We start from the raw sequence: 21,705 nt of genomic DNA, 5'->3' as shown, positions 1-21,705 counted from the left end.
TGGACTAGGAGATCTCCCTCTTGGCTTGTCAGTGGTGCTCCGTCTAGAGGATGGAGAATAACGCTCAGGAGAGGGTGAGCGCGACCGAAACCCAGGAATAACATCCCGCGAGGTCATGACACTCGTGTCGACGTCAGGTGTTCCGTTGAAATGGCGCCGAGGAACAGTGTAAGGAAACCCTTGGTACTCTGCGACGCGATACGGGCAATACTGAACTATGTGGCCTGCTTCCCCACAATGAAAGCACAGGGGTCTATGGTCAGGGGTACACCAGATGTCAGTTTTGTGAAGTGGTGGCCGCCTCGGCGTCGAAGTTTCTCTGTTGTACCAAGGTGCTGTCGGCGGATGTTGCTGGTGGTACTGATGCGGTGTCGGCACGTTCGCTGGCTGTCGGCGGACTATATCTGCATAGCTTGCCCTTGGAGTGCTCGTGTTCGGCTCAGGAAGCGAGAGCGCTTGCCTGACCTCCTGGCGTACAACTTCCGTTACTGAGGCGATCACGCAGTGATTCGGTTTGGCGACGAGCTTCTTGACCTCTTCTTGTACGATTTCTCGTATTAGTTGGCGCAAAGAACCTTCGTCGGGTGTTGTTGCTGGGATCGTGGCTGCCACGCTGATCGGTGCACTGTGGGTTGGGCGGTCATACTGGCGATAACTTCCCGGCGTCCCGAACATGTACCCCGCCCCTCCACCAGTGCCACAATGCAGAAACAGCAGCAGTTAAATACAGGAAACTCACTTTAATTGTACCAGAATTGTATGTGTATGTATGTATGTTTATATGTATATATGTATGTATGTATGTATGTATGTATGTATGTATGTATGTATGTATGTATGTATGTATGTATGTATGTATGTATGTATGTGACACAGGGTTTGTGAGATGGGAGATGGCGGTACTTGGAGTGTTCACTACATGGACGCACGGACGGACGGATTGACAGACAGTCTAGCAGACGGACTCACAGATGTATGGACGCATGTGTCTTTTGGCTGGTGCCGCGCCAGCGTGGCAGAGCACGAGCGAAGAGAGACGATACGCACGACAGCTGCTCAGCTAACGAAAAGGGCCTCCCACTTTATTCGGGGCAGAATATATACAATCTCAGGGGCGCCACCTGCTAGTGGCAGCCGAACTAAATGACTGAAGGGTGGCGACCTCTACATCTCCCCCCTTGAAGACCAGACGGAAGACGGAGGACGCCAGACACGGCACATCACAAGTTCAGGCGGTTCGGAGGCACAACACGGCGGCCACTACGTGTTCGTGTCACACCATCACTGCGGTCACTGTCTGCAGGGGGTAGTCCAAGGGAATCGGGTGGTTGCACTGTAGTAGTTCGCTGGGATTCCAGAGGGGGCAGTGTTCGCTGTGGCTCCTGCTCCTCAGACGGCGGTGGTTCCACCCTTGGCGCAGGAGGTGCAAAAGGCACTAGGTTACGCCGGTTGCGCTGTAGGACGCCACCCTGCTCCGTTTCCACGACATAACTTCGTGGTCGGCGTGCTGGGCTAAGCACTGTAGCTTTGACCTGATCAGGTCGTACCCAGACACACTGGTCTGTTCGGAGCGATGACAGATCTTGAGCTCTGTGATGCCTGTTAAAGTCAGCGGCCTGTTTCTGCTTGTAGGCTGCATCTTTTCTCCTCACGTCTTTCCTCGACGGCCAGTGAGGACATAACTGGGAGTCCTGTTTCGGCACTTTGGTTCGGAGTTGTCGTCCCATCAAGAGCTGGGCCGGGCTGAAGCCATCGACTCCGGGGGTGTCCCGGTAGCTGAGCAAGGCCATATGAGGGTCTGTTGCTTTGCGAAACAACTCCTTGATTGTCCTGACCATTCTCTCCGCCTCTCCGTTCGATTGCGCATAGTGCGGGCTGCTGGTGACGTGGTCAAAGCCGTAAGATGCCGCCAATGCTGCAAACTCGCGTGAAGAGAACGGTGGACCGTTGTCTGATCTGACTTCTCGCGGAATCCCATGCCGGGCAAAGATGCCTTTGAGGACGTCGATGACTGCCTGAGCCGTTGTGCTCCGCAGGGTTACAACTTCAGGGTACCTGGAGTGGTAGTCCACCACCAAGATGAATGTCTGGCTGCGGAGGTGGAACAGGTCCACGCCGACAAGTTCCCAGGGACGTCCAGGTAGGACCGTGGAGACCAGGGGCTCTGCATGGTTCACCCGAGTGGAAGCACATTGCTCGCAGTTAGTTACCAGAGAGGTAATGTCTGCCGAAATACCAGGCCACCAAATGGACTCTCGAGCGAGACCTTTCGTCCTATTGATGCCTTGGTGTCCTTCGTGCAACAGCGTCAAAACAGCCGGCCGAAGAGAATGCGGGATGACCATCCTGGCGCCTTTCAGTAGAACACCATCGCAGACAGAGAGCTCATCAGCTGCTGAGGCATACTGGGAGAGGTGCAGTGGCAGTTTGGACTTCTGTGGCCAACCATTCTGGCAGAAGGAGGTGAGGGCTCTGCATTCGCCATCGGACTCTCGTGCTTGTCGCACGTCCTCTGGGCTTAGTGGCAAGGCTTCTGACATGCCGCTGACCACTTGAGCTGCAAACAATTCCACGGTGTCCAGGGGGAGGGACGCCTTTTGGGTGATGCGTGACAAGGTATCTGCTGTAGCTAACAGCTTTCCTGGCACGTGGAGCATTCGGAACTGGTATCGCATGGTCTTTAACCTGGGCCTCTGTATGCGAGGCGGCAGCATGTCCAGCTCCATCTTGCCGAAGAGAGAAACGAGTGGTAGGTGATCTGTCTCAACATCGAAGGTGATGCCGCGGACGAATTCGTCAAACCGTTGGATAGCCCATGTTGTTGCCAACGCTTCCTTTTCTGTCTGGCTGTAACGCTGCTCTGTCTCGGTCATTGACCTCGAAGCAAACGCAACTGGGCGGCGCTCTCCAGAGGGCTGTGTCTGCAGCAAGACTGCGCCCAGTCCGAATGAGCTTGCGTCAGCCGAAACTGTGGTGGCGTATGATGGATGGTACTTGGCCATGCAACGGTCTGATGTCAGGAGTTCCTTGATTTTCTCGAATGCAGCATTTTGTTCATGCTGCCACACCCAAGTCGCAGAATTGTTTAGAAGTGCTCTGATGGGAGCTGTGACCTCTGAGATGCAAGGCAAAAACCGGGCAAGATGGTTCACCATTCCGAGCAGTCGCCGGACACCTGCGATGTCTGTTGGAGCCTCCATGGCTTTGATTGCTTCGACCTTGTCTGGACTTGGCCTGATGCCTTGTGCTGAAACGATGACTCCTAGGAAGGAGACTTCGGAGACACCAAAACGACACTTGTCTTGGTTCAACGTGATGCCTGCTTTTGCAAGGCGAGACAGCACCTGGTTCAGTCTGGCATCGTGCTCCTCGCAGGTGCGCCCAAAGACCAGAATGTCGTCTATCATATTGGCGACTCCTTCCTGGCCCTCCAGGATCCTGGCCATCTGTTTTTGGAAGTACTCCGGCGCGGAGGTGATGCCAAAGGGGAGCCGGCAGAAGCAGTATCGGCCAAATGGGGTGATGAACGTTGTGAGCTCTTGGGAGTCTGCAGATAGTTTAACCTGATGAAAACTGGCTGTTGCATCCAGCTTGGAGAAAACTGTTGCGTCGCCAAGGAGGCCAAGGACTTGCTCTACAGTTGGTAGGATGTGGCGTTCCCGAAGGACAACCTTGTTCAGCTGAGTCAAGTCAACGCACAGCCGGTAGGAACCATCGGCTTTCCGTACCACAACGAGACCAGAGCACCACGGGGTTGGGTTGTCGACCCTGCGGATCACGTCTCCTTCCTCCAGTTTGTCAAGCTCGCGACGGACGACCTCGCGTAGCGGGATGGGAATCCTGCGAGGCACACTTAGGGAGAAGGGTACGGCGTCAGGTCTCAGAAGGATAGTGTACTCGTCCTTGAGGGTGCCCAATCCCTGGAAGAGCTCAGCACGCAATGTTGCTTTCGGAGACTGAAGTTCGTCGAGAAACTTTACAACTTCCAGAGCTTGAAGCGCCGGCAGTCCAAGAAGAGGTACGGTGAGAGACTGGATCACGTACAAGCGCTGAGAGCTCATTTTCCCGTGCCACCGAAGTCTTGCCATGTACGAACCCAGCACGTGCAGCGGCTGTCCGCCAGGTCCGGTGAGCAGGCTGTTTACGGGGTCGAGCTTGGCCGGCAATGAGGGAAGTCGCTCGGAACGGTGGACACCTCGGCTCCGGAATCGACCTTGAACTGCGCTGTGTAGTTGTCAACGGTGATGTCGACGAACTTTGCCGCGGCGGGCGTCCCGACAGCGTGTAGCTGAATGGAGCCGAGCTTCTGTTTTGCCTGCCGCGCGCGGCACACTTCCGCAAAGTGTCTTTTCTTTTTGCAGGAGTTGCAGACGGAGTTTCGAGCAGGGCAGTTAGAACGTGGATGTGGCGCGCGGCCGCAGAATTCACATGTTGACGGCTGGCAGGAGCGCTCTGCTTTCCACGGGGGCGAAGGCCGCTTATCGTAGTTGTGGCGGCGAGAGGCGAACTTCTTATCTCGTACGGCGTCGAGGTGTAGCTCGCGGGAGTGCTCTGCGCAGTTTTGAGCCAACGTTTTTTTCTTTGTCGGCGTCTTCTGATTGACGGGCCTGCATCCATGCTTCTTTGAGCGTCAACTTCGCGTTCCGGCAAAGCTGGTCCGAAAGGCGCGAGTCGCGGAGGCCGACGACGAATCTATCGCGTACAAGCCTTTGCTCCACCTCAGCTGACGGATAGTTGCACCACTTCACCATTCTACACAGTTCGGCGTAGTAGGCGTCGACGCTCTCGTCGGGTAACTGAACACGCCGGTGAAAACGCGACGACTCGTACAGTTCATTCGCCGGATGCACGAAGTGGTCGGTGAAGCTGGCGGCAACCGCTTGAAATGAGGCGAGTGATGCGGTGTCGAGCGAGAACGTCTCCAGAAGTGGGCGGGCCTCCGGCCCCATGCAGTACAACAACGAGCGTACCTGCATGTCGCCGGATGCTTGAGTCAGGCCGGAAACGACGGCGTAGTCCTCGTAGCGGCTGAGCCATGCTGGCCAGGTTCCCGGGTGCACAAAGTCGAACGGTGCGGGCGGCTGGAGGTTGAGGCTGAGCTTTTTCGGCGCCACTCCGTCGAGGGCCATCGTCGTGCGGTACGGGCGAGTCCGGGATGAGGGGGCGTTACGCAGCCACTTCTGACACCATGTCTTGTGGCTGGTGCCGCGCCAGCGTGGCAGAGCACGAGCGAAGAGAGACGATACGCACGACAGCTGCTCAGCTAACGAAAAGGGCCTCCCACTTTATTCGGGGCAGAATATATACAATCTCAGGGGCGCCACCTGCTAGTGGCAGCCGAACTAAATGACTGAAGGGTGGCGACCTCTACAGCATGGACGTAGGGGTGGATGGATGCAAGAAAGACGGAAAGATGGATGGATGAACTCACGGACGGACGCATGGACAGACAGACGGACGCATAGATGGACGCACGGATGGTCGCGCGGTCAGACGGAAGCAAGAACGAACGGACGGATGGAAGCACGGACGGGCTGACCGACGCTTCGCCTTACTCATCATTATTCACTCCATGGATATGCTGTGATTTTTTTTCAGATATCTTTTATTTTTTGCCTATTTTCCATTCTGTTACAGCAGACCACCCCTGAGGCCGACGACAGATGGCACTTCGCGCGCATGTTTCGAACAAAGAGGTTATTATAATAACATCTTTGGTTTCGAAACCCTTGTCGTGCGATAAGGATATCCTTTCCCTGGTGTGCACTAGTTGAGTTCAAAACGGCTTGTGTCCGTGAAACTTTCGCATATGGCTGCATTCTGTGTAAAAGGCAGTATGCTTTAAACCACGGGCAATTGTGTCCGTGAAATCTTTTCGAACATTAAGGCCACCAACCACGTGGCCTTAATGGGCAAAGGCGCAGTAACGTGTGTGCCTTTTGTAGTGGGTGGCGCGCTTTAAACCATGAATTCATAATAATCGCATGTTCTGACGCTCGATTTCGATGTACGCTTGTACCACGCATTATTACTGCAATATTACATGTCGGATTGTACAGGACGCGTGTATTTGTTAAAGCATGCAAGTTACTTTCATGGCACTTTCTAGCAGAGAAAGTTATTTTCACCACATTTCCAAGCAGACGCATGGCTCTGTGGTAGAACGCTTTCTTGGCACGCAAACGATTCGGGTTAGTTTCTCAATGAGACCCAGAATATTTATTTATTTATTGGCGTCTTTTTCGATTTTTTTGTCACAACCAACGACGCCGCCACCGACAACGGCGTCAACACTGTAATTTCTGCGAAACGAGCTCTTTAACGCTGTCGCTTTAAAATTCCTGCCACGCAACAGAGATCCCGGTGACGATGACCTTATGAACGTTCCAGCACTGGAGAAGCGACCCTTGAACGCCCACAACGCAATAATAATTACTGACCCACCTGCCAGTGTGTACGTCGTTTACAAGCTCATCAATAGCAATGATGTTAAAGACGCTTACGCTAATCCCCCACAGCTCAAGCTACTAAAATTATTATGGGTACCTGGCCAATGTGGATCAGAATTGCATTAAATCTCTAATTCTGTAGCCCTAGCGCTATTGAATGGTTACGCACGATCGGTCCTTCCTGAAGTGGCCATAATAACTGCGATAAGGTAAGAAAATTTTCGCTTCGTGCTTATGCCATAGAATACCGTAAGTTACGCCATGGGCAGAATTTAGTCATCCAAAATTTCTTTGGAAAATCCAGTGGTGTGCTATTAGAAAGTTGGAAGTCATAATAACTAGACTACGATGACGTGTCCCCCCCCCCACTGGTAAATTTATATTCACACAGGGCTGGTCTGCTCATAACCTATAGAAACGAAAAAAACCAGAGTACTACTTTTTGTCATGTCGTCGATACAGAATACTAAGAAAAAGAGTCCTCGTTATCCCATTCGCCAAACTGGGGTTGAACTTCACAAGTGACAATACACTTACTTTCGGGGCTTCGGCTTTGGGCTTCAGCTACAAGAACTCTTTTGATGCCGTTTGTGCTTACCTTTACGAAACTAATCGAATGAGACTTTATAAGTTTCTGCTTGTGTGGGTATTATTACTACAGCAATATTTTAACTTATAAGAGAATTACAGTATATCCATGAAGTGAATGATAATGAGTGGGGCGAAGCATCCGTCCATGCGTCCGACCGTGTTCTAGAATGCAGACGGCGTGCGCGTAACACCAACGAGACGCGAGCCAAGGCAGCCGAGAGCAAGCGTCTTCAACGTGCCCGCCACTCTGCTCCGTTCATGCCCCACCAACGATCCGCCACGTACAGCGACTATCCAGGAGACTGGGAGAGGCGCGCACTATGCACACGGCGTGCGAGTAACACCGACGAGACGCGAGCCAAGGAAGCCAAGAGCAAGCGTCTTCAACGCGCCCGCCGCTCTGCTCCGTCCTTGCCCCACCAACGATCCGCCACGCACGACGACTTTCCAAGACACTAAGAGATCCACTCGTTCGCGCATTATGCAGACGGCGTGCGGGGGACACCAACGAGACGCGAGCCAAGGGAGCCGAGAGCAAGCGTCTTCAACACGCCCGCCGCTCTGCTCCGTCCTCGCCCCACCAACGATCCGCCATGCACAACATTCCAAGACACTAAAAGAGCCACTCGTTCGCGCACTTTGCAGACGGCGTGCGGGGGACACCAACAAGACGCGAGCCAAGGGAGCCGAGAGCAAGCGTCTTCAACACGCCCGCCGCTATGCTCCGTCAATGCCCCACCAAAGATCCGCCACGCACGGCGACTATACAGGAGACTGAGAGATCGATGTACTCGTTCGCGCACTATGCAAACGGCGCGCGGGTAACACCGACGAGACGCGAACCAACATAGCCGATCCCCCTGAGGGAGTATTTACCATGTTCGAAGCATCATTTTCATCATCATGGGCACAAGCAGATAAGCAATACGCGCAAAGCTAACCCGTCTGAATGGGTTCAAATTGCTGTCCCTGAGTCACGGTATAAGAAACTGTGACAGTTGCTATGGCGACGGCTGTTTCTTGGCGCGGAGGTGGCATGGCTGTTTTTAGCACAGGTTGCGCGCAGCTGTGGTGATTCCTATGACAACGCAGCAGGGTTTTTTTGTTAACGGATGTCGAACTGCCAGCTTTAACAGCTTCATTGTTGCACACGATCAATGTTTTCAAGCTCTTTACAATTAAAACGTAAAGTATGTGACACCCTATGGGCCATATCTGCATTAATAAAAACTAAGGGAAGCTATACGGCATGGATATTTTGTTATAACCACTTCCAGTTTGCGAATTGGATAGTTATTATCCCCTGCAAAAGAAGGTCATAGTCTCGAACAGGTAATTTCACTTTCATGGGATCTTAATGTAAACGAATGTATTTGGAGTCTATGTTCTGTATTAAAAGCTGTATCAGGCACAATAGACATCACAGGACCATCTAGAGATCACCCTAAGTTTATCCTCCTTGTGGGTATGAGCCAAGATCTTTTAGGCGAGACGACAAGCATCTACATCTACGCTAAGGCAATCGCCTTTAGAAATATTTGGGAGACATCCGAGCATCAATATTGCTCTCTGCTCTATCGACGACTTCGTTAATGTATTAGCACATTTCACTACAAAGCGTTCCACGTTTCTGTAGTTGAAGAAAAAGAAGCAGGGCCCACCACGAGGCGCACGCGGTATCGCGCGACGAGAAGCAGCTTTCGAACGCTCCGACATAGGTCGTACTTTCGCGTCGCTCCTCAAAGGCTTCTCAAAAGCAACGCAGCTGACTACCAGCGGCAGTCGCTCTGTCGAAGCCATCGTGCCCAGGCGGCTACAACGAAACCATCGTCCACTTTCACTGAAGGTGCCGCGCAGCGTTCAGCTAGCCAGTGGTGCCACACGAGGGAACACGGGGCGGCCGCGAAGATGAGACAAGCGGGAGCCAAGCGTCGGGCAACCTCCAGTCAGCCGAGGATCCCGCCGTCTCCTCACGTGGGCCAGCAAGACACCGACAACGTGGTCAGTGGCAGAAAAAGTGAGCCAACTACCACCACCAACCAGTCTGCGGCTGCCACGACGACGCCACGGCCATCACTAGAAGGTCAGCGGGAGACTGTCATCATTCCTGGTTACCAACATCAACGAACCACTATCGACCAGCCATTCCTCGCTGTGACTTCGTCCATGTCTCCTCACAATGAACAGCGACACGTCAAGGTGGCCAGTGGCAAAGAAAGCGAGCAAGTCACCACCAACCAGTTGAAGACCGCTACGGCAATGCCGCTATCACCGTGCGTAGGTCAGCAGGAATCTTCCATTCTTTACGGCGACAAAGAACAATTTACCACTTTGAAACAGCCATTGACCACCCTGACGTCTTCGCTTTCGCCGTATGATGGCCAGTGGTACACTGACAAGATGTCCAGCGGCAAAGAAAACGAGCCGGACACCGCCAATCAGTCTATGTCTGCACTGACCACGCCACTGTCGCCATGGGAATCTCGGCAGGAGCAGTCCATGATTTCCGAAGACGAACCGGTCATCGTCATTCAGCCGTTGACCGCTCCGACATCCTCGCTTTCATCCCACATTGGTCAACAGCGGGAGACCTTCACTGCGGCGGTCACTGGGGGCGCTGAAGACAAGCGCACGACGATTCAGACAGCTCCTGTCGGGAAGACCGCGTCCAATCCAACGTCGCCGTTGTCTCCGCAGCAGGAAGGTCATCGCGAGGTGGCCCAGAACACCACTGCCGTAGTTGCTACGACTGCAGCCACGACTACGATGGTTGCGGCCTCGTCACAGCTGGACCACGTTCTATTTTGTGGACACGGCGGGTGCTAGACCATGGTTCTGGTCTGCACTACTCTGGCGTTCTTCACGGCTCTTGAGCACGCGCTCGCTTCTACTAACCTGGCAAGGCCCGTGGACCACTGGGGCAAGTAAGTGTACACTTTCACCTTCCTAAGCAGCTGTGATACCTTCAGCGCAAGCCAGAATGGATCACGAAGGGAAGAGATGACAACGTTGAAAATTGGGTGAGTTGGTGATAGTTCATGTTTACTTATGAAGCAGCGTATGGAGATTAGCACAAAAGGAGCCGAAAGGGTACAAAAGGAACGAAATGTGTCTTTTCGTTCTTTTTGTGCTTGTATCCGTGTCCTGCTTCATAAGTAAACAGGGAGAGAGGATCACTGGCACATGTGCTCGTCTCAGCTATTCTTTGTGGCATGCCTGGGTTAGCAGTGATGTTTTGACCATAAAAGTTATTTGCTACACCTATGCGTTTATTTTCCTGTTTCAGTGTAGTGGTCTTGCCTTATACACAGATTTTCGGTGTCATTCTTCAATGCTTTGCTCGATTGGTCAACTTTGGCCGAGCGTACTTATGGGCATATAGTCACTAGTTCGTTTTGAATTATTAAGTGGCGAGCAACACCAATTGGACTATTCGTGAGTGAGTGAGTGAGTGAGTGAGTGAGTGAGTGAGTGAGTGAGTGAGTGAGTGAGCGAGTTGCTCGTGGTAAGGTGTGTTTATGCCCCAGTCGCCACATTGATTTCACACTAAAAACGTTTCCATGTCGTTTTCTAGAGCGTCCTCCATCGCGCATGTACAGACGCTCCACACTGAAAACTTCATGATTGGCTTCGGCTTCAATGAAGTTCGTGTGCTCTAACCTCATCCTGGCTTACGCAGGCCTCCAGCCAGGTACTCCTACATCAACCCACAGGCATGGAGGAACGTCAGCATACCACTCGTCCTGGGAGAAGACGTTACCGAGAGACGAAGCCAGTGCGAGCCCCCATTGCCGTACGCCGAGTTATCAGCAAAATATCCGGACAACCGTACCATCGTCCCTTGCGACTCTGGCTGGGAGTACGATACAGGCGACTCGCACCTCCATTCCATAATGGACGAGTGGAACCTGGTCTGCAAACGAGGCTGGATGGTGTCGGCGCTTGCAGCGGCATACATGGCTGGAGGAGTGGTCGGCTCGGCAGTGAGTACTTGGAGCAGTTGTTTTGGCTTGTCCAAAACGTCTTGTTTCAAACTCGGGCCAAAACGCGACTACAAGGCATGGGAACGGAACATTACTGCATGCAAGCTAAACCTATAGCCCTATGTAGAAAACAATAACGGTAGATTAAAAATTCTAAAGCATTATAATCAAAATCTCATGAACAAAATAATGTTGCAGATGTAAAATTTTGCGATCGTTAGTTTCAATATTCGGGTCATTAAAGATGCTGCATTTCATTGGGTTAGAGGATACTCCTTGTGTAACCTTTTCGAGCAGTATTTTTCCCCAACTCTCTTTTTATGGATTATAGAAGCCAATTGATCGATATAAAACGCCATCAATAAACCGAAAGTAAAAACACAAGGGCCATGAGTTCTTCCCCTTCCGACTGCCCGTTCCCACACCCCCTAATCCAATGCTCTTTAGTGTCAATTTTAAGATCTGTAGCCTACATTGTGACCTGAAGCTGCTTTTTTTTCTCTGAAACCGTCAATGAAACTGTCACGGAATGCCAACATGGGAGAAAATGTGTAAGCAATCTGATGTCTTCGACGGCGTCGTATAGCTTCTTTTTTTTTGGGGGGGGGGGGCACGCTGCGTGTACAATGTCTGTTAGCAATGTAGCGTCTTTGCGCATATGCGTGTGCTGAGCGCTCGTCTTCTTTTTATCGCTGAGCATCCATAGTCAAGGTGACGTCATGGCTAGCACGCTTTTTTCTCTGATCCACCGCGTCTGCACTTCACCTCCCATCATCTTAGTCTCGTCCCACATGCAACCCTGTCTCCACAAAACTTCCTCTCCTTGTAGAGCAAGTAACGCCAACCATTCAAAATGGGTGATGTAACTGAAGAAATAAATATAAAAAACGAAACCAACAATGTCAAGGACCACATAGGTGGCACTATTGGTCGTTTTTAACTGAAGCGTTCTGGGGATGAGCTAATCTGAAAGGAAATTAAGCGCACAAAAAGTAGAACATTTTTCCTTTCCGTCGGTTTGCATCTGATTGACCCGTAAAGGTTTTGTTATTGCTGGCACTGCTTCATGACGAGAAAGAGAGCGGGCTAACAGGACAAGAAAGACACACAGAAGGTCTCATCTGCCTGTATTCTTGTTCCATTTGGCGACGCTGGTTCATGTTAAAAAAACGGTTAAAGAATAGATTGAGGTGGAGAAAAAGCACCTTTTTCCGTCGGTGCGATTCTAACCCACAACCTTCAAATTACTATTGTTTTTCTAACACGAAAGTGTTTCATGCTGGGATCCACCATGGCTTCGCTGACGTATTTCCGTAGCAGATATGATGTCGTAAAATATATGTACTAACAGATTGTAAAGAAAAAAATGAGAAGAAACAATTACGTCTTGGGGCGCTGAACTAACGACCTCTTCATCCGCAGCGCGCGGTGCAAACCAGTAAGCCACAGAGCGTACGTTTTCCAGCTCGTTCAGGGCGAGCTATTTATATACACCATGTACTATTGGTACAGAGCTCAGCAACTTCCGCGTGTTTTCGTCTTTAGTAGCGTGACGGCGAGAGGGGTGCGCGTGCTCTAAAGGTCGTCGCCCCATGCGCGCGCGCCTCTACATGACGTAGAGCAATGAAACAAGCTCGCACGTGCCCGCGCTTATCTCGGTATTCGGGTGCTTTGTACCTCTTGTGCTCCCAACGCAAGTTTGCTTTGAAGTAACAGTGGTTGAAGAGAGCATGGAGGTCACTTCGCTCGCTGCCGCAGCTGCATTTACGAAAGGAGCGCGCTGCTCACACATGGAAGTAGGAATTGTGAATGGCCGCGCTCATCCTGTGTATACTTGTGCGTCAGTTTCTTGAGTCTTTCTTTCTGTTTGAGCAGCGTGCTTTAAGTGTCGAGCAGTGACCGTCATATCTCCGCGCTCGTCCTTTGGATGCTTATTTAGTGCGTGCTTTCTGCTTAAGGTGCGCGCTGCAAGTCTCGAGCTGCTTGCTGTTTGTTGTAGCATTCCTTCCTTCGCCCTTGTGGCTAAACAATGCACAATGAACGCTCAACTACATCTGCGAAGACACGTTTCATTTTCGTGTTAAACCAATTCCTAAAAAAGAGGGATCAGGAACGTTTTCTTAGCCCATCTTTTTCTACCGGAATCTGGACTGGTTCGTGAAGACTAATAAGCGCACACTGTGTCGACAGCTGGCGGGCATCGCGGCCGACCGCGTCGGTCGACGTCCCGTGCTCGGCATCTTGCTCGCGCTGCTAGTATCCGCCGGCACCGCGCTGGCGTTTGCCAACAGCGGGCCCCTGCTCACCACGCTGTGCTTCCTGCTGTCGGCCTGTGCCGCCGGAGTGCTGGTGGCCTCGCACGACCTGCTCTTCGATGTGACCGCCACGCAACACCGCGTCTTGTACTGCGCCGTCGCAGCAGCCGCGTTCGTTGCAACCGTCTATACCGAGGTCGTCCACGTCCTCATCCGAAACTGGCACGCCGCGCAGGTAACCGATCCTAATCATCATTGGCAGCATCATCGGCCTAAGTACACCGCAGGACGAAAGGACTCTTTCAGTTTCTGCTGTGAACTCGGTCCTGGGATTGCCGCAACCACGTTATCCCCGCAATTGCTTCTTCTTCTTCTCATGCCTTCCTAATTTCAAGCCTCCCTCTTGTGCGCTTATCTGCGCAGGTAACTGACCCGAGCTACAGAAGAATTGACAGGCCTAATAAGATTTCGTGGAAGTTGTTGCCCACAAGCGTAGTTTCCTACAATATTTACTAGAGGAGACTGTGGCGCTGCGATCGCCAGTCACCGTTGAAATGATGGGTGGTATCTTATAGTGTTTAGAAAATTTTCTAGTACGCTGTAAATGTATTCTAGTCCGCTTTTATACGTCATGGAATCCTATTCTTCGTTCTTGCCGCTTCGAACGCTTTTTGTGGCTATATTTATCGTTGCATTTTGACTTTTGTTTTCGATAAAAGAATAGCTCGTTGTTAACCTTGTGAGCTGGCTTGTGTAGGTGAGCCCAAAAGGGTCAAGGTGGGAAGTGGGCACCGCTGAACTTTCGCTATTTTTCATTTTGCGACAAAGTGGCTGCAGACCACGCGAAGCTGAAATAACAAAGCGTAGGCAAATCCATCCCATCATTTCCGTGCTGGCTGAAGCGTGATGCGTCGCACCTCCCACAAACACCAATTCTAGATTTCCTTATATAATGTAACATGTACTATTATGAAACTGTACGTCCTCAAGAGCATCCACGGCAACGGTACCAGTTAAGTTTTCCTTTTCGTTCGTTGATTTCCTTGATGTGGATTGAAGTCCCGTCAAGGAGATGATCGGCGTTGATGAAGCAGGAGGCAGGTTGGAGGTAATAAAAACTTGAAGGTATATTACAGCGAAATATTTACAGTGATATGTACATCTTGCCGAAGCACACTCATGATAACACAGACATCAACAGCGTCTTACTCTTCTACTTAACTTTTCTTAAGTTAGAGCCTAGAACACTGTTACTACATACAACGTACTTAGTCTCACTGTTCGACCACCAAGTGGTTACGGCCCAGACAAAAGTTGCATCGTACGGAGTCGTACTGATCTATCAGTTAAGTGATTGCAGCCTCGACTGAAGAGAAACGGATTCCCCCCAGTCTTAAGCATCTTGCGGTAACAAAGAAAAAGGGGAGGGGGCCACTGCTGGTCCGCCTCAACATTCTCTCATCCAATCTGTTTCCACTAAGATTAAGTCACTCCCTACTGGGCTGACCTTACTCTCGACAGCAGCGCTTCTACAGTTTAAACAGGCGTTTTGGTACTCTTTCCCATCATGTCTCTCTCTCTCCACCTCCCACGCGCTCAGGAATTCTAACGCTCGGGAGATATCGGCATTGTAGACCCGGTACATTCATGCCCTTTCCCACACCCAGCGAGCCGAGACGAACCTCCAAAGCCGGAAATTGAATGATTGCGCGCGGAACGTAATTGCCCCCGCAGGTAGCAAGCGGCCTTTGACTTTCTCCGCTTTCCTTGTGTTCGGGTCGGGCATCGCAGCGACTTTGAGCCGATCGCCAGGGCAAAGCGTGTCGCCTACTTCCACTGAGCTCGCGCCCGGCTGCGGAGGCAGGACGGGGTCGCTTAATCCCATTGTGCGTTTGCCCCCGGCAGCGGCGACTTGTCTCTAAACCACAAACATTCCAAGCCGGTTAGCAGAGCAGGTTCGTTTCACATTGTGTGTTTGTCCCCAGCAGCGGAGGAGACGGACGTAGTTTGCATTCCAGAGGATAAGTGGCGTACAGTTAAACGGGCATACCGAGAGAGAGTCGAGAAAGAAGCTTTGTATAACGTAGCTTCCCGCGCTGTCGTTCCATGCTCAAAGGAAGCAATTTGCGACCTTGCCGAGAGAGACCCGAGAAAGAAGCTTTGAATAACATAGCTTCTGGTGCTGTCCCATCCGCACGATCAACTTATGAGCGGCAAAACACAACAGTACCCTTAAACAGCGCATGAGTTACGCAGGTTATCTTAAAGCGTTAGAAGCCAAGAAAGTTCGCCGTCGCCGTGACGTCCTCCAAACGACGTAATGTAACTGGCCATCTCTGTAGCTTTTCTCGCAGAAAAACAGACTGTGTTATTTTTTCACATTTTGCTATCGGGGTGAGATTTATTTACAAAGTATACAGAGTGAGGGAAGGCCTGGTTTGCAGTACACGTAGCGTGACCTGCCTGTGCCCTGTTAAACTTTACGTGTGGCAGTGGGAATTACCTAAGCCTCAAGCAGTAGTATTTTGTTATATAATTGTGATTAAGTTATCTTTATGATCCCCGGAATGTTAGTGGGCATCGATTCTGTTCCGACTGGCACAACAAGCGAGTCCTCGTGCCAGGTCGTTCGTCACTTCCTTGAGATTGACCTGAATCTCGTCCACTTGTCACATATGAGTAGGAAACCATCGAATTAATTTCAATAGTTGCGACTCATATCAAGATCAGCTAAGGGGTGCCCAGAGGGTCCACAATTAGGCTCGGCCTGGCGGTACGGATTTGGATGCGGCCCACCTCGGTCTGAAAAGACCGGGCTTCAGGACGCGTAAAGTCTTGATAGAGTTTTGCGAACAAACCGTATGTCCTCAAGTTTCGTTGCCGCTGACTATACAACTACTGTGGCTTGTTATCACTGTAGCCTTCACGCGCCCAGCCAGTCATCTTTACACTCAAAAGCTTACAAGTTCTGTTCTTGTAACTTCCATATGTTTGTCTCCTGACTCGAGCAATTTTCCATGTTTGGTCAGACCTGATGATACTTCGTGACGCTTTACAAATAGTAAAAAGAGCAAAAGTAATAACGTTCGGTCAAAACGTCACGTGGTACTCAATGTGAATGTGTGTGCCATCGCTGTAACAAAATTTATTGACCTTGATGTCACAAGACTTCACCGATCGCCGAAATTTGCGACGTCATGACATGGCATCATCTGATGTCGTCATCTCACTGCGTCGTCGCTTGGTAAAAGGAGGGCGGATCATGGAGGCAGTGGAAGATCACGTTACGTGTGCAAAGCCTTCGGGGAGGAGAAATGGTAAATGCAATCGACTGAGAAAACGGCTATGGCTATCGCCTTCGAGCCAGCTGTCTTGGGAGAATGCAATGGAGGTCGTATGTGTTAAGCAATCGCTATAGCCATGCTATTCGTGGGGTGTTTAGAAAGTAGATATCGTTGGTACAAACTTGGAAGAAGACGAAAGAAGAGACACGGCAAGGTGCGCTTTTCCGTGTCTCTCTCGTCTTCTTTCACCCCGCCGCGGTGGTCTAGTGGCTAAGGTACTCGGCTGCTGACCCACAGGACGCGGGTTAGAATCCCGGCTGCGGCGGCTGCATTTCCGATGGAGGCGGAAATGTTGTAGGCCCGTGTGCTCAGATTTGGGAGCACGTTAAAGAACCCCAGGTGGTCTAAGTTTCCGGAGCCCTCCACTACGGCGTCTCTCATAATCATATAGTGGTTTTGGGACGTTAAACCCCACATATCTATCTATCTCTCGTCTTCTTTCAAGTTTGCGCCAACGAGTGCCAGCCACACTAACCAGCCCGACAGCATACGTTAATGAGAAACTAGATGGTTAAAGTATTGTGACGGACTGGTATCACCTCAGGTGGCCTACATGGTCCCCTCGTGCGGCATGATGGCCACGGCTTATGTGGTCGAAGAGTCGCCCTGCTGGCTCCTGGCGTTCTCCGAAATGCGCTGTGTCGAGAACGCGCGCTCGCGCGCAGCGAGCTCCCACAGAGTCGAGCCGCATCTGTTCAGGCACCACTTGTCGGCGCTCTGGGTCGAGATGTCCAGGCAGCACGAGCAACTGGCGGCTCACCAGGAACAAGAGGGTCCCAACTCCATCATTTCTAACCGCGGTAATCATTCTGTCTCATTCCATATGGGCAACAAGGAGTGCTGCTTATCCATTTACCGCACACCTCACGCACACAAGTCGTTTGTTCCAGCACCGTGGTTCCAGCTTCACAAGCCCCTCTCGAGCTGCAGATCTGCCCCTATATCTCATAAACGGGTGTTATGCAAGAGTCCACGTGCCTACCATCAGCCCAATACCTCAACTTAGAATATAATTGAGATAAGAAATAACGTTAATACAAAGTATCAGGTGTAACAGGATGTCAACTGCTCGTACGCTTTCGATGTCTCAAAGAACTGTTCAGTATAACAGGATGTCTCATATAAATGTTCGTACGTTTTCTAATATTTCTTTAGTAAAGATGCTTTATTGTTTGTGTGTAGTATTATTTTCTGTCTGTATACTGTATACTTTCTTTCGATGTATAGTATGTGCGTTTCTGGTTTGTATAAGTTTGTATAACTTTTTTGTTCCGACGCAAAGCATATGCATTGCTGGTTTAAACTGTCCCGTTGTGTCTACTTTGCTGTTGCCGTTTTGTCGCTACAGTTACCATCGGAATATGAGGCTTTGTCGAGCTCTTTTATAAAGCTTTTTGCTCTGCCCAAGCCACTTACAGTACATGGTAAAATAAACTAAACTCTAACTCTAAACTCTAACTGAGCCCCTCGATTAAAGCTCTTTATATGAGGCGTGTCAGTCATTGTACATACATGCAGCTGATGGGAGGTACAGCTATAACTTCAATTAGGTGTATGATTGTGAGCCGATGGCTTGCACTCGAGAAAACGGTGCCACAGGGAACAAAAAAGCTTGTGCAACGTGATTGATTACTAACACAAGCAAACGGTGAAGTGTCCAGTGTTAACTAAACCATGTACTCGCATTATAAGTGTGGTATAAGGCGTCGCTACCGACTACAGCGCTGTGCGGTGGCACGCGCTCGGTGGCCGCCACGGGGGAGAAGGAAGAAGATGAAATAAACAAGATGTCTCCGTTTATGCTGTGCTATTCATTATGCACGATGTAACATATTTTGGCGACGAAGATGGGATCCTTGGCTCCACGTTTTTCATCGGTGTAGCTCTTCGAGATCATTTGCTTCTTTTTGACATGCTCTCGTAGCTGTTCAATCGCCCTTGACGGGTCCGTGCTGAAGCATCTGTCGGGCAATCCCAATATGTCAAGTCTGGTGCGAGGTTGGCGTCGATGAAGAAGAACAGCGGGTGTCGCACCAGTAGTCGCGTGAGGCGTACAGCGATATACTTGCAGGTAATCAAGCATGGCTGTTCGTACGTCACGACGTTCAAGCAGGGCTAGTTGAATGTACGACTTCAGCACCCTATTGAATCTCTCCACCAAGCCGTTAGCTTGTGGGTAATACACGGAAGAGTTGTAGTGCGTTATTCCACGCTCCGTGAGAAACTCGTCAAAGCTTGCTGAAGAGAACTGTGGTCCATGATCGGATACAATACTACGTGGGTAGCCTTCTCGCGCAAAAAGTTCAAGTAAAAACTTCTTCACTGTAGACGTGGTCGCATCTCGCACGAACGCCACTTCAGGCCACTTGCTATAATAGTCAATAACAGTAATCGCAAAACGGCAGTCGGCCGAAGCTTGCGTGAAAGCGATGCACCAGAAGAGGAATTTATCTGTTTGTTGTCTCCCGTAGTTACCATGCCAGAACTTCAAGAAGCAAGTGCCAATGATCAGATTATCTGTGAAGTTAAGCACTTCACGACTACTTCTTGGCCTGACAAGAAATCACTGTCAAAAGAATTGCTACCTTACTTTTACGTGAAGGCTGAACTCTCTGTTGTAAGTGATATCCTATGCCGGGGTGACAGGATTGTCGTGCCTGCAACGTTGACACGCCGCCTTATGGATCTGGCCCACGAGTCACATCCAGGCATTAGTCGTACCAAAGCTCGCCTGAGAGAGTCCTATTGGTGGCCATGCATGGATAGTCACATTGAAGAACTGGTGCGCACATGCGTGATTTGCCAGTCTTGTGACAAGTCCGCACGTACCTTTCCAGCGCCACTGCAACCTGTTCCTCTTCCTGACGCGGCGTGGGAAAAAATTGCCATCGACATTGTGGGACCTTTCACGCAAGCTTCGGCCGACTGCCGTTTTGCGATTACTGTTATTGACTATTATAGCAAGTGGCCTGAAGTGGCGTTCGTGCGAGATGCGACCACGTCTACAGTGAAGAAGTTTTTACTTGAACTTTTTGCGCGAGAAGGCTACCCACGTAGTATTGTATCCGATCATGGACCACAGTTCTCTTCAGCAAGCTTTGACGAGTTTCTCACGGAGCGTGGAATAACGCACTACAACTCTTCCGTGTATTACCCACAAGCTAACGGCTTGGTGGAGAGATTCAATAGGGTGCTGAAGTCGTACATTCAACTAGCCCTGCTTGAACGTCGTGACGTACGAACAGCCATGCTTGATTACCTGCAAGTATATCGCTGTACGCCTCACGCGACTACTGGTGCGACACCCGCTGTTCTTCTTCATCGACGCCAACCTCGCACCAGACTTGACATATTGGGATTGCCCGACAGATGCTTCAGCACGGACCCGTCAAGGGCGATTGAACAGCTACGAGAGCATGTCAAAAAGAAGCAAATGATCTCGAAGAGCTACACCGATGAAAAACGTGGAGCCAAGGAACCCAGTTTCGTCGTTGGTGATTACGTGCGCGTTAAGACAACTGCAGCTCACGGTAAGCTGTCTTCACAATTTTCCGCGCCCAAGAAGATCATTGGAAAACGGGGACCGGCCTCGTACCTTTTGGACGATGGGCGTGTGTGGAACGCATCTAAGTTAATCGCAGTTCACTCCGGAGCGGTCAACAAAATGAAATCGGGCACCCCTGCTGTTATGAACTGGACACCTGCATTTAATCGGTCTTCTCATGCATTACAGCCTGAAACCGCTGCCCTTATGAACTGGTCCCCTGCATCTGATCGGTCATCTAGTGCGCCCCAATGGGACACATCAAGAGCGGATGGTCATGAAAGGGCAGACCCCGTATCATCTCCACCAGACGGCACGCAAGCTTTGACCAGTCCAGGATTTAATGCGCCTGCAAGGAAAAGCAAGCGTAAAAAGAAGACCCCAAAGAAATTGAAGGACTTCGTTAGGAAGTAGACAAAAACAGTTTTGTGTGTTTCTACCATTTATTTTTATTTTATTTTATTTTTTTTTTTTTTTTTGCAAGAGGGGATATGTGGTATAAGGCGTCGCTACCGACTACAGCGCTGTGCGGTGGCACGCGCTCGGTGGCCGCCACGGGGGAGAAGGAAGAAGATGAAATAAACAAGATGTCTCCGTTTATGCTGTGCTATTCATTATGCACGATGTAACAATAAGGTTGTACGTATGCGGTTACTAAAGTTGCCGTTGTTCATCGTCCCTGTGTTAATGGCAGAGGTCTGCTTTGCGCAGAGCTCCGGCTTTGAGACCTCCTCGCCAATAATTCCCTGCGCCAGCGGTCAGCCCTTATCTTTGGCTTCTGGTTCCTGGTATTCAGGACCTTCTCGCACCTCAGCGTGGGTCACGTGCTGCGCTACAACGACCGCGCTCGCTCCGCCCTCGTGGTCATGCAGCTGCCCTGCGTCGTGGCGGACGACTACGCCCTGACACGCGCCGGTCGGCGCCTGTCTTCCACCGCCAGCATGCTTGCGATCTTCATCGCGACGGGCGCCCTGTCCGCCGTCAACGTACTGGGCGCCCCCGATCAACTGGACGTCATCGTTGCCGTCTCGGGACTTCAGGTCCAGGACATCTCCGCCATCGCCGCGTTCGCCTTCTCCGCCGAACTCTACCCGATTGTGCTTCGGGAGTCTGCCTTTGGCTACTGCTACAAGAGCGGCAGCATCAGCGCCTTCGCGGCGTCGTTCGTCAACGCGGTCCGGTCGCCACCGCTGAGGGTGGTCTTTACGCCGCGGCGGCCGCCATGTTACAGTAGTAGCCTGTAGCTTTTTTCGTGCTGTTGGTGCCGATGGGGCTGGCGCTGCCGGAAACGAGGCAGCTGCCACCCTAGAACACTGCGCATGGCATGATGGTCGTGGAGGACAAGCGGCTGTTCTACTCTCCATTTAGAGTGGCCCGCAACAAAGGCAAGCGCGAGCTCACGAACACGACTCTGCGGCCGGAGAGCTATTGAGTAAGGCGTCACAGCTCTTCTGCACTACGGCAGACTGTCTTTCATCAGAACCTGAAGGACACGTACCACTAGTCGGCGAAAAATGTGCGGCAATGTGTGTCTTATTT

At 51.0% G+C, this 21,705-nt stretch overlaps 2 protein-coding genes across 2 annotated transcripts; one reads left to right on the top strand and one right to left on the bottom strand.

The window, feature by feature from the left end:
- Positions 1-4,402: 4,402 nt before the first annotated feature.
- LOC142765015 (uncharacterized) lies at positions 4,403-5,359 on the bottom strand. Its single transcript, XM_075865556.1, has one exon. The coding sequence runs from the start codon at positions 5,127-5,129 to the stop codon at positions 4,512-4,514; it is 618 nt and encodes a 205-aa protein (XP_075721671.1). The 5' UTR covers positions 5,130-5,359; the 3' UTR covers positions 4,403-4,511.
- A 4,510-nt stretch (positions 5,360-9,869) lies between these two features.
- Positions 9,870-21,410, top strand: LOC119185847 (solute carrier family 22 member 12-like). Its single transcript, XM_075867884.1, has 5 exons — positions 9,870-9,964; positions 10,720-11,023; positions 13,214-13,513; positions 17,167-17,459; positions 20,963-21,410. The coding sequence occupies exons 1-5, from the start codon at positions 9,870-9,872 to the stop codon at positions 21,408-21,410; spliced, it is 1,440 nt and encodes a 479-aa protein (XP_075723999.1).
- The last annotated feature ends 295 nt before the right edge of the window (positions 21,411-21,705 follow it).

The sequence above is a fragment of the Rhipicephalus microplus genome, chromosome 6, assembly GCF_043290135.1.
Source record: "Rhipicephalus microplus isolate Deutch F79 chromosome 6, USDA_Rmic, whole genome shotgun sequence".
NCBI classification, from domain to species: domain Eukaryota; kingdom Metazoa; phylum Arthropoda; class Arachnida; order Ixodida; family Ixodidae; genus Rhipicephalus; species Rhipicephalus microplus.
The sequence above is the reverse complement of the archived record's forward strand: the minus strand, read 5'-3'. Positions and strand labels throughout refer to the sequence as shown.